At 41.0% G+C, this 16,692-nt stretch overlaps 1 protein-coding gene across 4 annotated transcripts in view; it reads right to left on the bottom strand.

Annotated features, from left to right (window-relative positions):
• Positions 1 to 16,692, bottom strand: part of LOC122815720 (troponin I, slow skeletal muscle-like) — a 302,343-nt gene that overhangs the window by 88,981 nt on the left and 196,670 nt on the right. For all 4 annotated transcript variants that reach the window (XM_044088469.1, XM_044088471.1, XM_044088468.1 and 1 more), the window contains exons 5-6: positions 4,348 to 4,389; positions 4,129 to 4,260 (exon numbers count right to left, since the gene is read on the bottom strand). In XM_044088469.1, the coding sequence (XP_043944404.1) occupies positions 4,129 to 4,260; positions 4,348 to 4,389 (174 nt within the window). The remainder of the gene's footprint in view (positions 1 to 4,128; positions 4,261 to 4,347; positions 4,390 to 16,692) is intronic.

Below are 16,692 nucleotides of genomic sequence, written 5' to 3'. Positions count from 1 at the left end.
GAATACTTGGCACCAGGGTAATATAAGATACTGCAAATGCAGAGTATTCATGGTTTAGAGCATTTGTTTATTTTAAAATGGCAATAATAATATTTTATATAGTTTTCAGTAGCTGGATCTGTGAGATAATTATTTGGTTACTATGGTAATTGTATTAGCCAAATAATTACCCTGCATCTACTTATTGAAATGAATGAGAATGTAACCAAAAATAAAAATCCATGTTATTTATTAGCATGCTCCCTCACCTTTACCCATGCAAATATACTAACAGGACATTGGCAGCCAACCCATGACCTATTACTATGCAGTCTGAGCATCTGTGAGCAACCAACCTCAATGCTCTGTTAACAAACTCTACTCATATGAGTAATGACTACAGGCTACTGAAAGAAGGAAATATCTGATTTCCAATTATTTTTTTGAAGGAAGCCCTCCATTCTTCCATAGCATTTTGTCATTCAGGTATCTGTTTGTTTCTTATCTTATTTACTGGCAGGAAAGCAGGTAGATCTATGGAGAGTGGTAACAGCAAATGCTGCTTATAGTACAAAGCAGTTCTATTTCTTTCTTTGATATATATATATATATATATATATATATATATATATATATATATATATATATATAGGTACGTATCACTTCACCTAAACTCATTTCACTGACAAGTACTTCTCTAATGCAATTGAAAGGTATATGTCCTTTTCCCCACTGTAGTGCGATCCTGGTGTTAGTATATATATTAAGGGGGGATGAGGGCACAACCCCTGACATTAGGGGGTGTGGGGGTGTAGCCCCCACCTAGTTGTCTTTTATCAAATAATGTAAAACTAAACCAGATGCCCCCACACACCCCTTAATATATATACTAACACCAGGATTGCACTACAGTGGGGGGAAAGGACATATACCTTTGACTTGCCTTATTGTACTGCTTGTCAGTGAAATGAGTTTTAGGTGAAATGAGTTTTAGGTGAAATGAACTTTAGGTGATTTGGTTTTGGTGGACCTACCCTCCCCAGCATTACACTTATTACTTATCCCTACCCCAGTACCTAGTCCCCTAAGTTGCACATATTATTTGCCCCTACCCCCACCTCTGTCTCTCACTTTTTACACTTATGAATTCTGTTCTCTTCCTACCTTAGAATAAGGTAGGATATTCGCCCTTAGATCATTTCTGTTGTAGTAGTTTTAAATAAACCAATAACTTTCTTATGATTAGTCACTGAGTCAATTTTTTTTCATTAGCAATGATCTTTACTTCAATGGCTACTTCAAATGAAACATCTGTTTTAACAGTATTTGCACAAAGTGAGTCAGAAGATAATATGTATAATAGTGGCACAATAACCAGGTAAGACCCAATAACAGTTTATTTGACTCAAGCATAACCAGAGTAGTATGGCTGTGTGCTAGCCTTGCCATTTATTCAATACTTTTCTGGACTATCCAGAAATCAAAATGATAGCCCATTATCTAGACAGCACTGTACAAAATCTGATATTCTGTATAGCTGTACAAACAAAATGAGAGAGTTTGTAAAAATACAGACTAACATTTTATGAAAATCTTGTCTAACATGATGTACTAGAGCCCAAATCTAGCTAAAAAAAGATAAACAAAGGCATTCTGCTTCTTACTGAAATACCTGCAAACATCATAAAATGAGCAGGAAAGTAGGCTGAATGGGTAGAGGGAGGTGGAGCTATGGGCAGTGCAAGGGGTGTGATTTCACTCAAGTTTTCACCATGCAAAAGGTAGCAACCCTAGTATACTAGCCTACAATAACCAGCATTTCCAGATTTTCTCCCTTTCAAGTATTAACCATGCCTAACACAGAATTTGGCATGGTACTCTTCCATTATCGGGGAAACACTTGTAACGCACTAGCACGCAAGGATCGCACAGCTGTTAGCCCTGAAGCATTTTTTTTGAAATGCAAAAGAAACAGATTAATGTGCTGCAGTGTTTATCTGGTTTGACAGAAGCAACGTGACATCTCAGTGTAGTACACAAGCACAACATGTGCATGCACAATACCCATATGTATGCATAAACGGGTCTATATTAGAACATCGAAGTTTCACAACTTTGAATGTTCTAATATCGACCCCTATTCAGCAAACACTGAAAATAGCGAAGCTGCAGAACACCAAATTTCTTCCTAGGGAAGGAATTTGGTTGGCCGTTCCTGTGGCTTCGTTATGTTCAGCACTGTAGTGGAAAGTTACGGGTCAGGATCAGGTAAGTGTGTGATTGTGTCGACATGAGGGTAGGGCATGGGGTAGGTGAGTTAGGGTTAGGGTGCGGGTCAGGTAAGTGTGTGATTGTGTGGATGTGATGGTTAGGACGGGTTAGGTGAGTTAGGGTTAGGGCGTGGGTGAGGTGAGTGTGCGATGGTGATGGACCTTAGAGCTAGGGTTTGGGTTAAAGTAAGTAGATAGCTAGTGGTGTGTGTACAGTTTAGTGTAGGGTTAGATGTAGGATTTTAGGTGTATGTGTGTGTATTGCTGTTTGTTTGGTGAGTTTGTGTTGTATGTATGTGTGTCGGAACAGCGAATTTTTTCCCTTGGAAAAAATTCGCTGTTCTGCATGGTCGTTGTTATCAGCATTTGCTGAATAGGGGTCGATATTAGAACATTCAACATTTTAAAAAGTCGATGTTCTAATATAGACCCGCATAAACATACCTGATCTAATCTTATCTTTCTACAACTCAGTACAACTGCACTTCCCCTACAGTCCATAACTTCTCAACTGTTTGAATCAGAAACGCCGTAAGGTTGAGATTAGACTAATATGCATGTTTCTGAAATTAAGTATATACACACAGCTTTCTGGGCGCAGTCCTCTGATTTTTGGCTCTATTTTACCCTTCCTTTCCTAGATTTATTTATTTTATGCATAAATAAAAATGTGCTCAACTGTATATACACATTAATAAAGTAAACCATACAGAAAACCATTATCGACAACTAGACCTTCTGCTCTGAAAAAAACATAAATAAATCAATGCCCTTCTTTTAACTCTCTGCACTGATTTTAAAGACTAGCACTGTAATTTCTAATGCTGAAAAGCTGAGAGTATGTATACGAAGTATGCATGCAACTACCAAAAATGTGGCACTGTCTTAATAACTGAGACGGCAGTTTGTGACAGTTGGAAATGTTGCTTAAAAAGGTTTGCATGATGGTACATTATATTATCCTCTCAACTGTCCAGATTTTTCACAGAATGTCCAGATGTTTGCCTCATATTTTTGGTCTGTATCTCGTACAATTGTTTTTCTGTATGGTTACCACCTGTCACTCTTTGCTTCACTTGTGTCCTGCTGAAAAAAAAGTAAAAAAAAATTGCAAACATTCTATTAGTTTTCTTAAAATCTTACCATTCTCTCTAGAGAATGGAAATCCAAAGACCCCAGACTCCAAACATAACTTGCATCTGCAGTCAGAACATAAAACCCCAGTCCGGTACCCACATCAGCAGCTGTGTGATCATTGCGGGCACGTTGTAAGATTTCAAGCGCTCATTACAAGTCTTGCCCCGATAACGGAAATGTACCTTTGGCACAATAACAAAAATAATGGGAGACAACGGTCAAAAAATGTCAATTGTTAAGCATTACTCTAATTCACATAAAATGGGAGAGCAAAGGGTTTACCATTAAAATGAATTTTCTGAACTACAAGGAGTTCAAAATGCTCAATTTTGTAATTGTTGACTGACTGTAATCCTCAGAGATTTACCAAAAAAATCAAAACTTTTCTGAAAGACAGTGCAAAATTATGAGGCAAAATCAAGGATGTTCTGCAAAATAAAGGACAATTGGGAGGTATGAGTTGAAATAAGCAGAATATTCCAGTGTTGAAGCCATTAAATTCCTGCCTTCCACTACTTGTTTGCTGGGATAGGCTCCAGCCCCCCATGATCCTGAATGGAATAAGTAGGAAATTAAAGTAAATGAATCTTCCTTATTTTTTCTCACTTTATATAAAACACATTAATAAGAACGGCTTTAATAATTTATCTCATAGAATTAAAAATTAACAATGTGCTGACTTGATCCTTTTCGGTAGCATGTTCTGTGATAGTCTGACTAGGGTGTCTACCATGAAAAATACCTGCAAAGCTGCAAGACTGAGTCCTGCAAAATGAAGGGAGTGAGCACGCTCAGACAGGTACTTTTTCTTCTCTTCCTCTCGTTCCATGTTTTCTTTATCAAGATCTTCTTTGGCTTTACCCAGCATCAGTATCTGAAGGAATATAGGGCAGCTGTTACTTCATTCCTCATGGACTTAAGTCTCCATGTTACCATATTGCTAGCTAGTAGTAGAACCTACCTTGAGATGGAGCTTTCGAGATGCAGATATCTTTGATTTCACCTAAATAAACCAGAAAAATAAAATATCATTATTCTGAGAATGGTTTGTACACATTGGACCCAATTCCAAAAGACTTGCTCTTAGTTTAAGTGACTTAATCTGGTGTATTACACCAGAATAAAATCACTTCCAGAGAACAGGTCTTTTGGAATCTGGCCTCTGGTGTAAGAGTGTTTATAGATATGTTATACACTGAATTAAGTCACTTACTGAGAGAACAACTCTTTTTGTATCAGGACAGGCTTACACCAGAATAAGTCACTTATACTAAGAGCAACTCTTTTTGAGTCTGTACTAGTCAAATACCATCAGAAACATTTTCTACTGCACTGTGTATGACTCAGGCTTATGCTCGTATTTGAATTTTTCAACCAAGGCATATGGCATGTAAAATGAGCATGTCAAGAAACATCAGTAATATAGTTTACAAAACTAGTTGAGCTATAGCCTGGCCAGTAATGTGTTACCCTATGAGTAAAAGTGCATATGATAAGTTCCACTTATTTTCCAATAAATATTGTTTTGCAATAGAGCGAGTGAAACTTTCTGTCTGTCACACACAAAGGTGTGTAGTTAGAGCTGAAGATATAGTTGTGGGAGGCATCTGTCATCACAGTAAATCCAGAGGTTTTATAAATGTCTGACACTTTGTTGCATACTTATGGTTATTGCCTGTTACTTAAGCTCTGTCCGAACAGAATTCTCCTGGGTATTGCCATCCTAGAATAACTGATTGCACTGAGGCATAAATCAATTCAGTTTATTTTGTTGCTCTGAAATGGAGAAGTTTCTCCTTGAGCTCTTCTCTGTATGTAGGCCTTTATGAAATCCAACTAACATAGTGGCTTTTTAAGTGTTATTCCACAGTAGTCTTACAGACAGCAATCCTCTTGCATACCACAGGTGCTTTGGCATGTTCCACTGATTCACCAAAAATAATCGCATTGAAACTTAATCTAACTACTGGAGGCACAGCATTTATTAGTGATATAAAGTAGTTCACAGTACATTAAGCAGAGAAGTTAAAGCAGACCATTGTTTTGGCTTTTCAGTTTAGAGTAGTTATAACAAATTTCAGCTGCTTTGAGTGAGATCTTCCAGCACTGCAGCATTTAACATCTCTTTAGCTACAACATTTGCAGTGTTAGTGAATTATCAGTGTGGATTAGTGTACAGCATGATGGAAATTTTTAGTCAGGCAGATTATTTTGACTAGATGGCTTTATAATGTTAAGTTTTAGCACTTTAGAAGCTATACTTTAACAATGCGCCACCTTGTTTTCACTGTTCTTCTGCACGATTTTATAGCTCAAATGCTTTAGTCACTAATTTGATTAAGAAGTGCTACTGTAACCTTGACCCCATGGGGTAGAGGGATAACAGTCTGACTGTGCCTCTGGGACTAGGTAGGGGTGCATGGGATTAAGCAGCCAATGTCTACTTGCCCAATGTGGGAAGAGAGTGGCAACTCAGTTTGCTGCATTGGCAGTTTATGCAGAACTGTAGATTTATTGTCCACAGGAAGGAGCTTGGTGTGTACATACTGCAAGGGGTGCTCCTCTCTGCCAGGATACTTGGCATGTGTGGTGAGACATATACACTTTCTGATAACCATCATGATGTAGCACACACACTACCAGGAGACAGGAATTAGCAGCGTAACTAAAAATTCCCACCCTGCTAACAGATGAGGACACCACTATCACTCCAACTCTTATCTCCCAGGAGGAAAATAAACAAGCAAGTTCTGTCTCCTTGGATAAATGAATGGGTCAACTGAGCATCCAAAGAGGAAGCTTAATGGTCATTGTGAAAATTATCCCCCACCCAAAGAAAAAGTAACTAAGAAAGAAATTTTCCTTTATCAGATGGTCATGTTTTACATTTATTTTTCTGTCTGGGAAAAGGCTCATTATGTTTTTAAAGTATATGTTTGTTTTTTTTTTCCTTTTCTGAAGCTACAATTTCTAAATGAAATGCAGGTCTCCTTTGTTTTTTATACTGGAATTAAAATATCAATTATTTGTGAATCTGTTTCTTTTATTTCTACCTTTGATATTTTACTTTGTCATGGGGAAATATTTTAAAATGAAAACATCTTTTTTTCAAACATCAGAAAACTCAAGCCCTGGGATTCAGCAAGCTCTGCACAGTGTGAAGGAATAGTGCAAAAGCTGTTGCAAGCAATATGGCCGACGAGCGATCCAGGATGTGTGTGAGTGCTGCTACACTATTCCTGCATGGACACAGCTCCTGTATGCTAATTACCCCATTTGCAGGTGACATCCATGCAAATGAAGTGAATTAGCAATCCAGGAAGTAGGCAGGGGTTTGTGCAGGAATAGTGTGACCTGCAGAAATGTATTTGGCTACTAACCGAATGCATTTCTGCTAAGTACAAAACGGAGGCATGACAACTTCAAAGAAAGCATGTATTCAATGTAGTAGGCATGCCAATGGCCAAATATATAACTATTGGCATGGGAAATAGTTGCAAAATTATAAAAAAATAACTTTAATTTTTTTTTTTGGCCAGTTTCGGACGTTTAAGCGTAGGGCAGTAGTGCGCAAAGGGGATCGGCCCAAAAATAAGAAAAAAAGTTGGAAATGAGCTTTTAAACCAAAATCAGCATTCTGCCATAATATTCAGTGGCATGCATAAGACAACAATACCATGGAATAGTGGTTGGTAAGGGGGAAGGTTGAGTGTCAGTTTTGTAACCATGTATTAGCAGTCTGTTTTATGCAAATGAGGGGATTGATACTGAATCACAGATTTCCCCTCAATGTTAGCTTGCCTTCAACCGTGTAAGTGCAGCAACATCATGGTATAAGCATAAGAGGTAGATGACCTCATAAGGGGGAGTGTCATGCATGCTGTAAGCTTATTGGAGCTCTGTGACCCATGTTTGCCCTTAGCTAAGCACAGCTAAGGAAGGGGGTGTGTCTGAGGCTGCCTAGCATTGTTTACATTGCCTAAATGGGTGTTCATGCCACACACCAGGTTTTAAACAAACAAAAACCCCAGGAAATAGCAGCTCTGTTCACATCTGAGCATTGGGTATGTGCAGCACTCCTCGGGTATTAAACAGGAAGGCAATGGGAAGAGAAAACAGCAGTAGGAAGACAATCAAGGAGAACTAGCATAGCTGGCAGGTGAAATGTATCAGAATCAGCCAATTACACAGGCAGCAGCCCAGCCCAGCACATTACTCTAAACTATGCAAACACCTTTCACTCTGTTTTTTCCCACAAACTCTACACCACTGGTGTACACAGAGAGGGAAATTTTACCTGACAAAACTAACAAAATGATAGGGGCTGCTGTTACTCTCATACATCAATATGTGGAAGAGGCTGAGGGTGGTGAGGATGAGAATGCTGATGAACAACCCACAGTGAGGAGAAGGAGAAGAGCATACAGACCCAGGGTAACCTACCAGGGGCTACATGAGCGGGAGATAGTGGAGCGCTATAGGGTGGACAGGGACATCCTACAGTAAATTGTTGAGCTGTGCCGGCCTTGTTTCACACACAGAACCAACAGAGGGGAACCCATCCCAGTGGATACCAAGTTATGTGTAAGCTTAAGAATACTAGCCACAGGTACCTTACAAAGGCCAACTGGGGATATCATGGGAATCTCACAGGCATCAGCATCCAGGGTACTCCACCAGTTCCTGGATGCCATGTCAGCACATGCCGGTGAGCACATATATTTCCTGAACACCTGTGAGGTGTTGACCAGCAATATGCGTCTTTTCCACCAAATAACAGAATACCCTGAGGTAGTGGGTACTATAGACTGCACGCACATTTACATTACAGCACCACCCGTTGAGCGGGGTAGGGTCTTCATAAACTGCAAGGGCTTCCCCTCCATCAACTGCCAGGTCGTGTGCGATGCCCAGGCATTATAATGAATGTGTGCTCTGGCAGCCCTGGAAGCTATCACAACTCCCACCTATGACATATGACACAGCTGTACCAGAGATTTGCCAGTGGGGATATCCCATATGGTCACCTAGTGGGAGATGCTGGTTACGCACTGGAGCCGTGGCTGATGACACCCATCGGAAATACACACAAACCCAAACAAAAACTCCATAATGGGGCACTCACACAAACCAGAATCATAATAGAGCGTGTGTTTGGGATGCTCAAGTCACAGTTCCAGTGCCTGGACATATCCAGAGGAGCCTTGCAGTACTCTCCAGCTATATGTACACACATTTTCATTGTATGTGCCATGCTACACAATATGATCCTGTGGAAACAGCTGCAGCAGGAACAGCCCAGGGAGGGCCACACAGCCCTCAGCATTGCCAAGGCAAGCATAGACACAGAGTGACTCAGAGGAGGAACAACCTGAGCCTGCCCATGTAGGCAGAAGAAGGCGAGCCCAGTATGCCCAGGAATTGGCAAAGAGGCAACGCATAGCACATACACTGACACTGTAGGAATCCAGGGAATGACACCTCTCTCTGACTCTCACATACAGTAAAAGGGATGCCAAACATGACACTACCTGTGCTTCACCATGTATAAGGAGTGTATTATGTGCCTCCAACATAGTCAGCCCTCCAGCACCATCCTCAATACTGGCACAGCCACAAGGTAAGTCACTCTTCATATCACTTGCTGAATGGAGTTCTATGTTCTGCTAGTTGTATCTATGGTATGGATGTGAGAATGCAAGGGAATCTGATGGCTAAATGGGATGGCAGCAGATGGTGGGCACCTATATGGGCAGCATGAAATCCATAACAAATACTGGTGTTAACAAAGTAGGCAGTACTAGACAAGGTGACAAATCCCACTACAGTACATGTGGTGGCCCAAATGTGTGTCCATAGGGCACACACATGTCAGTGAGGGTTGCATACCCAACAACAGCCTCAGCCAGCAGGACCGGTGTAGCTGACCATAAAGAAAGGCTGTGCTAAGGCCTCCAATTGATGGCAGTGGAGAACAGCCCTCCTCCAGACCTACACAGACAGACTACAACAGGTCAAGCAGTTGTATGTTAATTCTGAAGGGTAAGAAGTCTGAAACTGAAATATAGGTCACTAAAACCTAAGATCTGTACTCTACTGATATGCCTCTAGTCTGCATGATAGGTCAGAATACAAAACAAAATGGAAGCCAACAGAGTACCTGAAATGCCAGTACAGTCATAGCAAATGTTTACATAACAGTGGAGCACAGATTACCTGAGCTGGCCCAATTTACAGGATAGATTGTTGCATGTGTACAATATGCAGGGCTCTGTGTGTTAGGTTGTTGTGTGTTGTATATTGTGTGGAAGTGGTCAGCATGTAGGCATGGAGGGTTGTGTCCCGGTGGCCTATGGCCAGTACTGTCGATGACAGGGCCATGTTCTGACAACTGCAGTACCAACCACAATTCATCCCAGCAAGATCCAGTTCAGCAGTCATCCATACTCATTGTTCAGATGTCAATATGTGTCACTATCTGAAAGATGGACATGCCATGAATGCAGGCCCAAACATACACACAGTACACAGGTGGAAGTAACCTAGACAGAGTACATAAAATTTAACTGTCAGTTGCACATACCTTTGAATTTGTACATACAGGTTAGCAGCACATTAGTTGTCTGTGTAGTATGGAATACTGATGTAGTCTGGCCAGTCACTGGCAGACCACAAAAGGCACAGTTATGAAGTAATGAGAGACTGTCTATGTCCCCACACAAGGCAGCATAAGGAGAATGTTCCGGGTATATCTGTGAGTCAGCTGCAAGAAGCTTCCATATCACACATGCACTCAGCTCACCCCATCGGCCACAGGTTTATCACATGTCATATCCCTGATGTTGGGAATAAGTACACTATGACCCCCACTTCTGTATGGGAATACCCACAGAATGCAGTATGCTGAAGAGGTGTTCCATGCAGGTGTGCCCCTAGCTGTAAGCAGCACGCTGCCAGCATCCAGATCAATGGATTAATATGGACAGGAACTATTGCCATTAACACCTCGCACATTTACCCTGTCACCCCAGGCGGAATCCAGTGGCTCGCAGCCTGGGACTGTAGGAGTGACAGAATGCACTGGCCTGCTACAGATGGCCTGTATCGCTACCAAATGACCTACAGTCCTCTGTCAAAGGCCTGTGCCTCACCCATACTGCCATTGTATGTTAGCTCATGGGGTCCCAACTAACAACATAACACAGTCCACAGAATACAAATGAAAGGCCATGTGGACAAATCCCTGTAGCATGCCCACCATGTCCTACTGCATGAACTGTGGACCAACCCCTAAATACTGCTGGGATGAAGGGACAACTATAGGGATACTTCTCAGATATCACTCACATAATGTTAGGAAGAGGATAGAATAACAGAGTGAGGGGGTGTATAGAAGCATGGAAGCCATGGAGTGTGTGAAGTCTGAAACTCTGATGTGTGCCCATATTACCCTTGATTGCAAACCCAGTAATGGATGGCTACAAACCAGCTCATAAACCACAATGTAAAGGGGAACTTACCAGATATATGAGCCCTGCCTCTGGGTAACCTGGGTGAATCTGTACAACTGAGAGGTATGGCCACAGCAGGATATGGCCATTCTGTTATGTTGATAGATGTAAAAGCAGGGGATCCTCAGCCACCACAGTACTGAGATGCTAGACCATTTACACAGACCCATCAGCAAGTATCTGCAGCTACCCCTCCAGAATGGCATGAGTGTGCAAGAATATATAGGCTGCAGACCACAATACTGGACACAGCTTTATTCATCTTGTATTTCCCAAGAAATAACTGTGAGCAACTATGTATATTTGTCAGTAGTTGATGACATAATACATCACAGTGTAAAACAATACATATGTCTGAATATCTCTGCTAACACCAACTATGTAACACAAGCAGCACAGACACAATGGTTACAGTAGCCCATTATCTTTTGCCTATTGTGACTCCATATTGTCAACCTATCTACAGATATCCTGCAGAAACAGGCTACTAGCTGTAGGTGTAAAACACAAAATCCTGCACTGGAGTACAATCTACCTGGAATGGAAAGAGAAATGAATGTCTGACAACAAAATACAGAAGGTCATACTGGCCATGCTCATACACTTAGAGAAATGAAGCCCATGGCTGACAACAGTGGACTATACAAATCTGTCAGTCACAGATGTCTGTGCATGCACACAACATTGCACACCATTCATGCTTTGTGCACACATTGGATAGGAATACTCACACATATCCAAGGCCAACACACTATAATAGGTCAAACATACACACACACACACACACACACACACACACACACACACACACACACACACACACAGATATGGGGAAAAGAGAGGCAGACAGTGACAAAGAGATTGTCATCATGAGGCCTGTCCCAACCACCACAGATCCAATTGTCCAATATCACATGATGTGCCTATGTCAATCACTGTAGACATTTGCTTTTGGTAGCCCTCAGCCCTATTGTGTCTGTGGTGCTTGTGATAACTGTGTAACATAATTTTATAAATCAGTATTCATTTAGCATTTGTATACCCAGTCCTGTCAAATGTAAAGTTGTGTGTGACTGAGTGTTGTGTGTGTGTGTTTCCAGTGGAATGGTTAATGGCCCATTCACATACACACTGCACTTCCCATTGCCCATGTTAGCACTCATGCTGATGTCAGTCACCTTGAAATAACCCTCTGGCCAAGTCTCAGCCCTATAAGCTCCATGGTGCTTGTGATAACTGTGTGCTATAGTGTAACATACAAGTTAGGTAGGAGTTCTAATCCCAGACATGGCAACTGAGAACCTCTGTGTGTGTGTGTGTGTGTGTGTGTGTGTGTGTGTGTGTGTGTGTGTGTGTGTGTGTGTATGTGGAGATTAATAATTTTGATGCCATTCACAGTCACTACACCTCCCATTGCCCCAATTTAGCAAGCCTGCTGATGTCAGTCACCTTGAAATACCCCTTTGGACAAGGGCAAGGCATATAAGTTCTGTGGTGCATGCAATAACTGTGCAATGCTATAGTGTAACTTACTAGTTAGGTAGGAGGGCTAATCCCAGACATGGCAACTGTGAAACTGTGTGTGTGTGTGTGTGTGTGTATGTGTGTGTGTGTGTGTGTGTGTGTGTGTGTGTGTGTGTGTGTGTGTGTGTGTGTGTGTGTAAAGATAAATTATTTTGAGGCCATTCACAGTCATTACATTTCCCATTGCCATATTTTAGCAAGCATGCTGATGTCAGTCACCTTGAAATACTCCTTTGGACAATTGCCAGCTCTAAAAGCTCTGTGGTGTGTGGGATAACTGCGTAATGCTATAGTACAACATACTAGTTAGGTAGGAGTTCTAATCCCAGACATGGCAACTGTGAAACTCTGTGTGTGTAGAGATTAATGGTTCTGAGGCCATTCGCTGTCACTACACCTCCCATTGCCCTACTTTAGCAAGCCTGCTGATGTCACTCACCTTGAAATACCCCTTTGAAGAGCCAGCCCTATAAACTACATGACACGTGCAATAACTCCGTAATGCTATAGTGTAACATACTAGTTAAGATGGAGTTCTAATCCCAGACATGGCAACTGTGAAACTCTCTGTATGTGTCTGTGTGTAGATTAATAATTTTGAGGCCATTCACAGTCACTACACCTCCCATTGCCCTACTTTAGCAAGCCTGCTGATGTCAGTCACCTTGAAATACCCCTTTGGACAAGGACCAGCCGTATAAGCTCTGTGGTGTGTGTGATAACTGTGCAATGCTATAGTGTAACATACTAGTTAGGTAGGAGTTCTAATCCCAGACATGGCAACTGTGAAACTCTGTGTGTGTAGAGATTAATGATTTTGAGGCCATTCACAGTAACTACACCTCCAATTGCCCTACCTTAGCAGGCCTGCTGATGTCATTCACCTTGAAATAACCCTTTGGCCATGTATCAGCTATATAAGCTCGGTGGTGCTTGTGATAACTGTGTAATACTGTAGTGTAGCAAACTAGTTAGGTAGGAGTTCTAATCCTGATCCTGCCAACTGTGATAATGTGTGTGTTTCCCTGACAGAGTGTGCGTGTGTGTCTTCGTTAACACCTACATTTGTGGACATTCACACTTACTACACTTCCCTTATCCCTTCTTTAGCATTGTTGCTGATGTTACTCACCTTCAAAGATACCTTTGGACAGCTCTCCACCATGTAAGCTCTGTGGCACATGCAATAACTGCGTAACACTGTAATAGCAATACATAGGTAGGGGTTTGAAACTCAGTACTAGTTTGTGTGTGTGTCATCAGCATCCTGTGTGGGTGTTGGGGTGATTGTGTAATGACAGGCTCCACTGTAGTGTGGGTTTTGCTACATCATTATATTGAGGACCTGTATGTCCCACTGTCCACATTATAAGGCCAACAGTTTTCAAACACTGTAGAGGTTGTTGTAGACAATCCTCAGCCATAAATATGCACAGCCATGTGCAATTACTATGTGACAGTATGGATTAGTAAACAATATAGGCAACCGTTATAATACCCAGATACCACTCTCCACCCATGGATCATACACAAACACGCTTGACTCCTACTCCCTTCCTTTCTTACTTTGTCTCTGTCTCTGTCTCTCTCTCTCTCTCTCTCTCTCTCTCTCTCTCTCTCTCTATCTCTCCCTCTCTGGTGGATGTGGAAAAGTACATCTGTTTTGCATAGGCAGCAGCTTGAGTTTTGTAAGTAATGCTCATGATCAGCTGATGGCCTGTGCATGAGTTGCAGTCCCCCACTTGCTAATTGCATGTGGAGCAGCTGTGGTATCATTCCAATAGCCAATTGCATGGAAACACACTCCTATAACTAAGCACTTCATGTGGGTGTTGTCCCCTTTCCTTCACTGTGAGCAGGACTTCATGTGGGTGTTTGACAAACAGTATCACAGAGGGTACTTGGAAATACCTCTTAAAACATACACTATGGAGACAGGCCAACAAACAGGTGGGGGTGTTCCAGACATGGGGACAGAATGTAAGTATTGCTGTTCTATATTTGAAGTAATGGTTTAACAGGGATATGACTGTTCTACATGATTTAAAGTCTGGCATGACAGTGTTATGTGATTGAGGAAATTCTCACCTATAGGGCTATCTGCAGACTGGCCAGAGTTTAGAGTCTTACATGTGGTGTGTTATTCACAAATTTCCTAACTTTAGAAATGCAGTAGCATACTCTGATGATTGCAGTCAGTACATGGCAACATCCATGTGAATTACTGACTTTATATCCCTCAGAAGAGATGTGTCACAACAAACCCTGTTACACCAGGAAATTTCTCAGTTTATCACAGCAATATGTCAATATTGGCCCTATGCTTCTGCCTCCGTCCCCCAAGTCTGTCACCCTTTGTCCATATGTCATGCAGTAAGAGGTGCATATGTACAGTGCATCATTATTTACTGACATCATACCTGTTAACAAGCCAGTGAGATATCAGACTGCTAGACATGTTATGTATAGTAGGCCTTATATTTGAAGACAAAACCTGGACATTCTGTTGTAATGTGTACAGTAGTGAGGTCTGTGTACTTATGGTGATTGTTGACAGAGTGTGTATTGTGAATATGTTACTTGATCTGTGTACGGACTGTGGTAGATGTCATTGTTCTTGGTCCTGTTCTATCTGATGTTGCATGCTGTTCCAGTTTATGGCATCTTATCAGCGTACATGTTTGTAGGGTCAGACAGACACATGTCCCATACCACAGTCAGGCATCAGACTACACTGTGTATTGGCCCAGTATATGTAGGGTTAGTGTGTGAGTGGCACATATGAGGCTGGTTTTGTTCACACAGTCCATATACTGTACTATTAATTAGGGTTGCCATAATGTGACGGTGTTGAGATTGGTTGTGAGTATGCACTTTCACACTTGTGTCTGTTACTCCATGCTGTTACATGCCTGTAGTGCCCGCTATATTTGCAAGTACATGTGTATTCCCCATAGGAAACCTGGGTCAGTGTGTTGTGACAGTCTCCCTGTAGTTTGCACAGTGCTTTGTGACATGCCTAGCAGCTCAGTGTATTTACCTAGTGTGATGTTATGTACAGATATTTGTCAGATGTACTGTTGCCTAGCCACCATAACTGTTGTATATTTCTGACAAAGCAGTGGGATGCTGTAAAGATGTATGTCACTAACTAGAGGGAAGTATGTGGGCTTGGAACCTCTGCTCCACCAGTTAATATGTGTTAGGAAGACAGGAGTGTGTGAATGCATCAACTGTGTGAGCTTATCTATTCCAGTATTTTTGTGATATCCCCATTGACATGGCTGTAAACATCCACTTTGTCAGGCTTGGTCCACACATCTTGCACTAACGAGTTCTGTGTATACCTCTGAACTGACCAGATTGTGTCAGACTGTCTATGTTTATTGCTCATATCTCTGCTGTATTCCATAGGATCATTACTGTGATTTGTGTGGTACTTCACTATGATGATCTTATGATGTCTGTCAGTAACTGATGGTGTACATGTCAGTATCAGAAGTGACTTCCCACACAACATGTCTGTTAACACAACCCCTGTTACTGTAGCAACATTCTACATTTATACTTGCGATACTTACATTGCATCCCCTTGCACTAAGAGGTTGTGACTATTGGTGCTGAGGTATGACTCCACTACATGTTATGGGCATATGTTTTATATATATATATATATATATATATATATATATATATATATATATATATATATATATATATATATATATATATATACATATATATGTGTATATATATATATATATATATATATATGTATATATACATATATACATGTATATATACATGTGTATATACATATATACATGTATATATACATGTGTATATACATATATACATGTATATATACATATATACATGTATATATACATATATACATGTAAATATATATATATATATATATATATATATATATATATATATATATATATACACATATATACAGGTTAAGTAGTTGTCAATCACGCTATGTGCGGTTCTGCGCCACCCCGCACCCTCCAAAGTGGAGGGCTGTGTCACCCACACCAGTACACCTATGTTTACCAACTCCAGGACTGCACTACATTGGGGAAGAGGACATATACCCTGCCAGTACCATTGTTAATGACATTAAACTAGCAGATGCGATGTTTTGCCCATTTTGTCTTGGTGGAATTATATAGGCTAAAATTGGTTCACTGCAAAATTAAGTACATCCATGTGTACAGTAGTCTCTGTCCATTGCATCAACACCAAAGCCTATGTGTGTGTGT

This window comes from Protopterus annectens, chromosome 11.part0 (genome assembly GCF_019279795.1).
Source record: "Protopterus annectens isolate FY-2018-M chromosome 11.part0, PAN1.0, whole genome shotgun sequence".
Taxonomy (NCBI): domain Eukaryota; kingdom Metazoa; phylum Chordata; order Ceratodontiformes; family Protopteridae; genus Protopterus; species Protopterus annectens.
The sequence above is the reverse complement of the archived record's forward strand: the minus strand, read 5'-3'. Positions and strand labels throughout refer to the sequence as shown.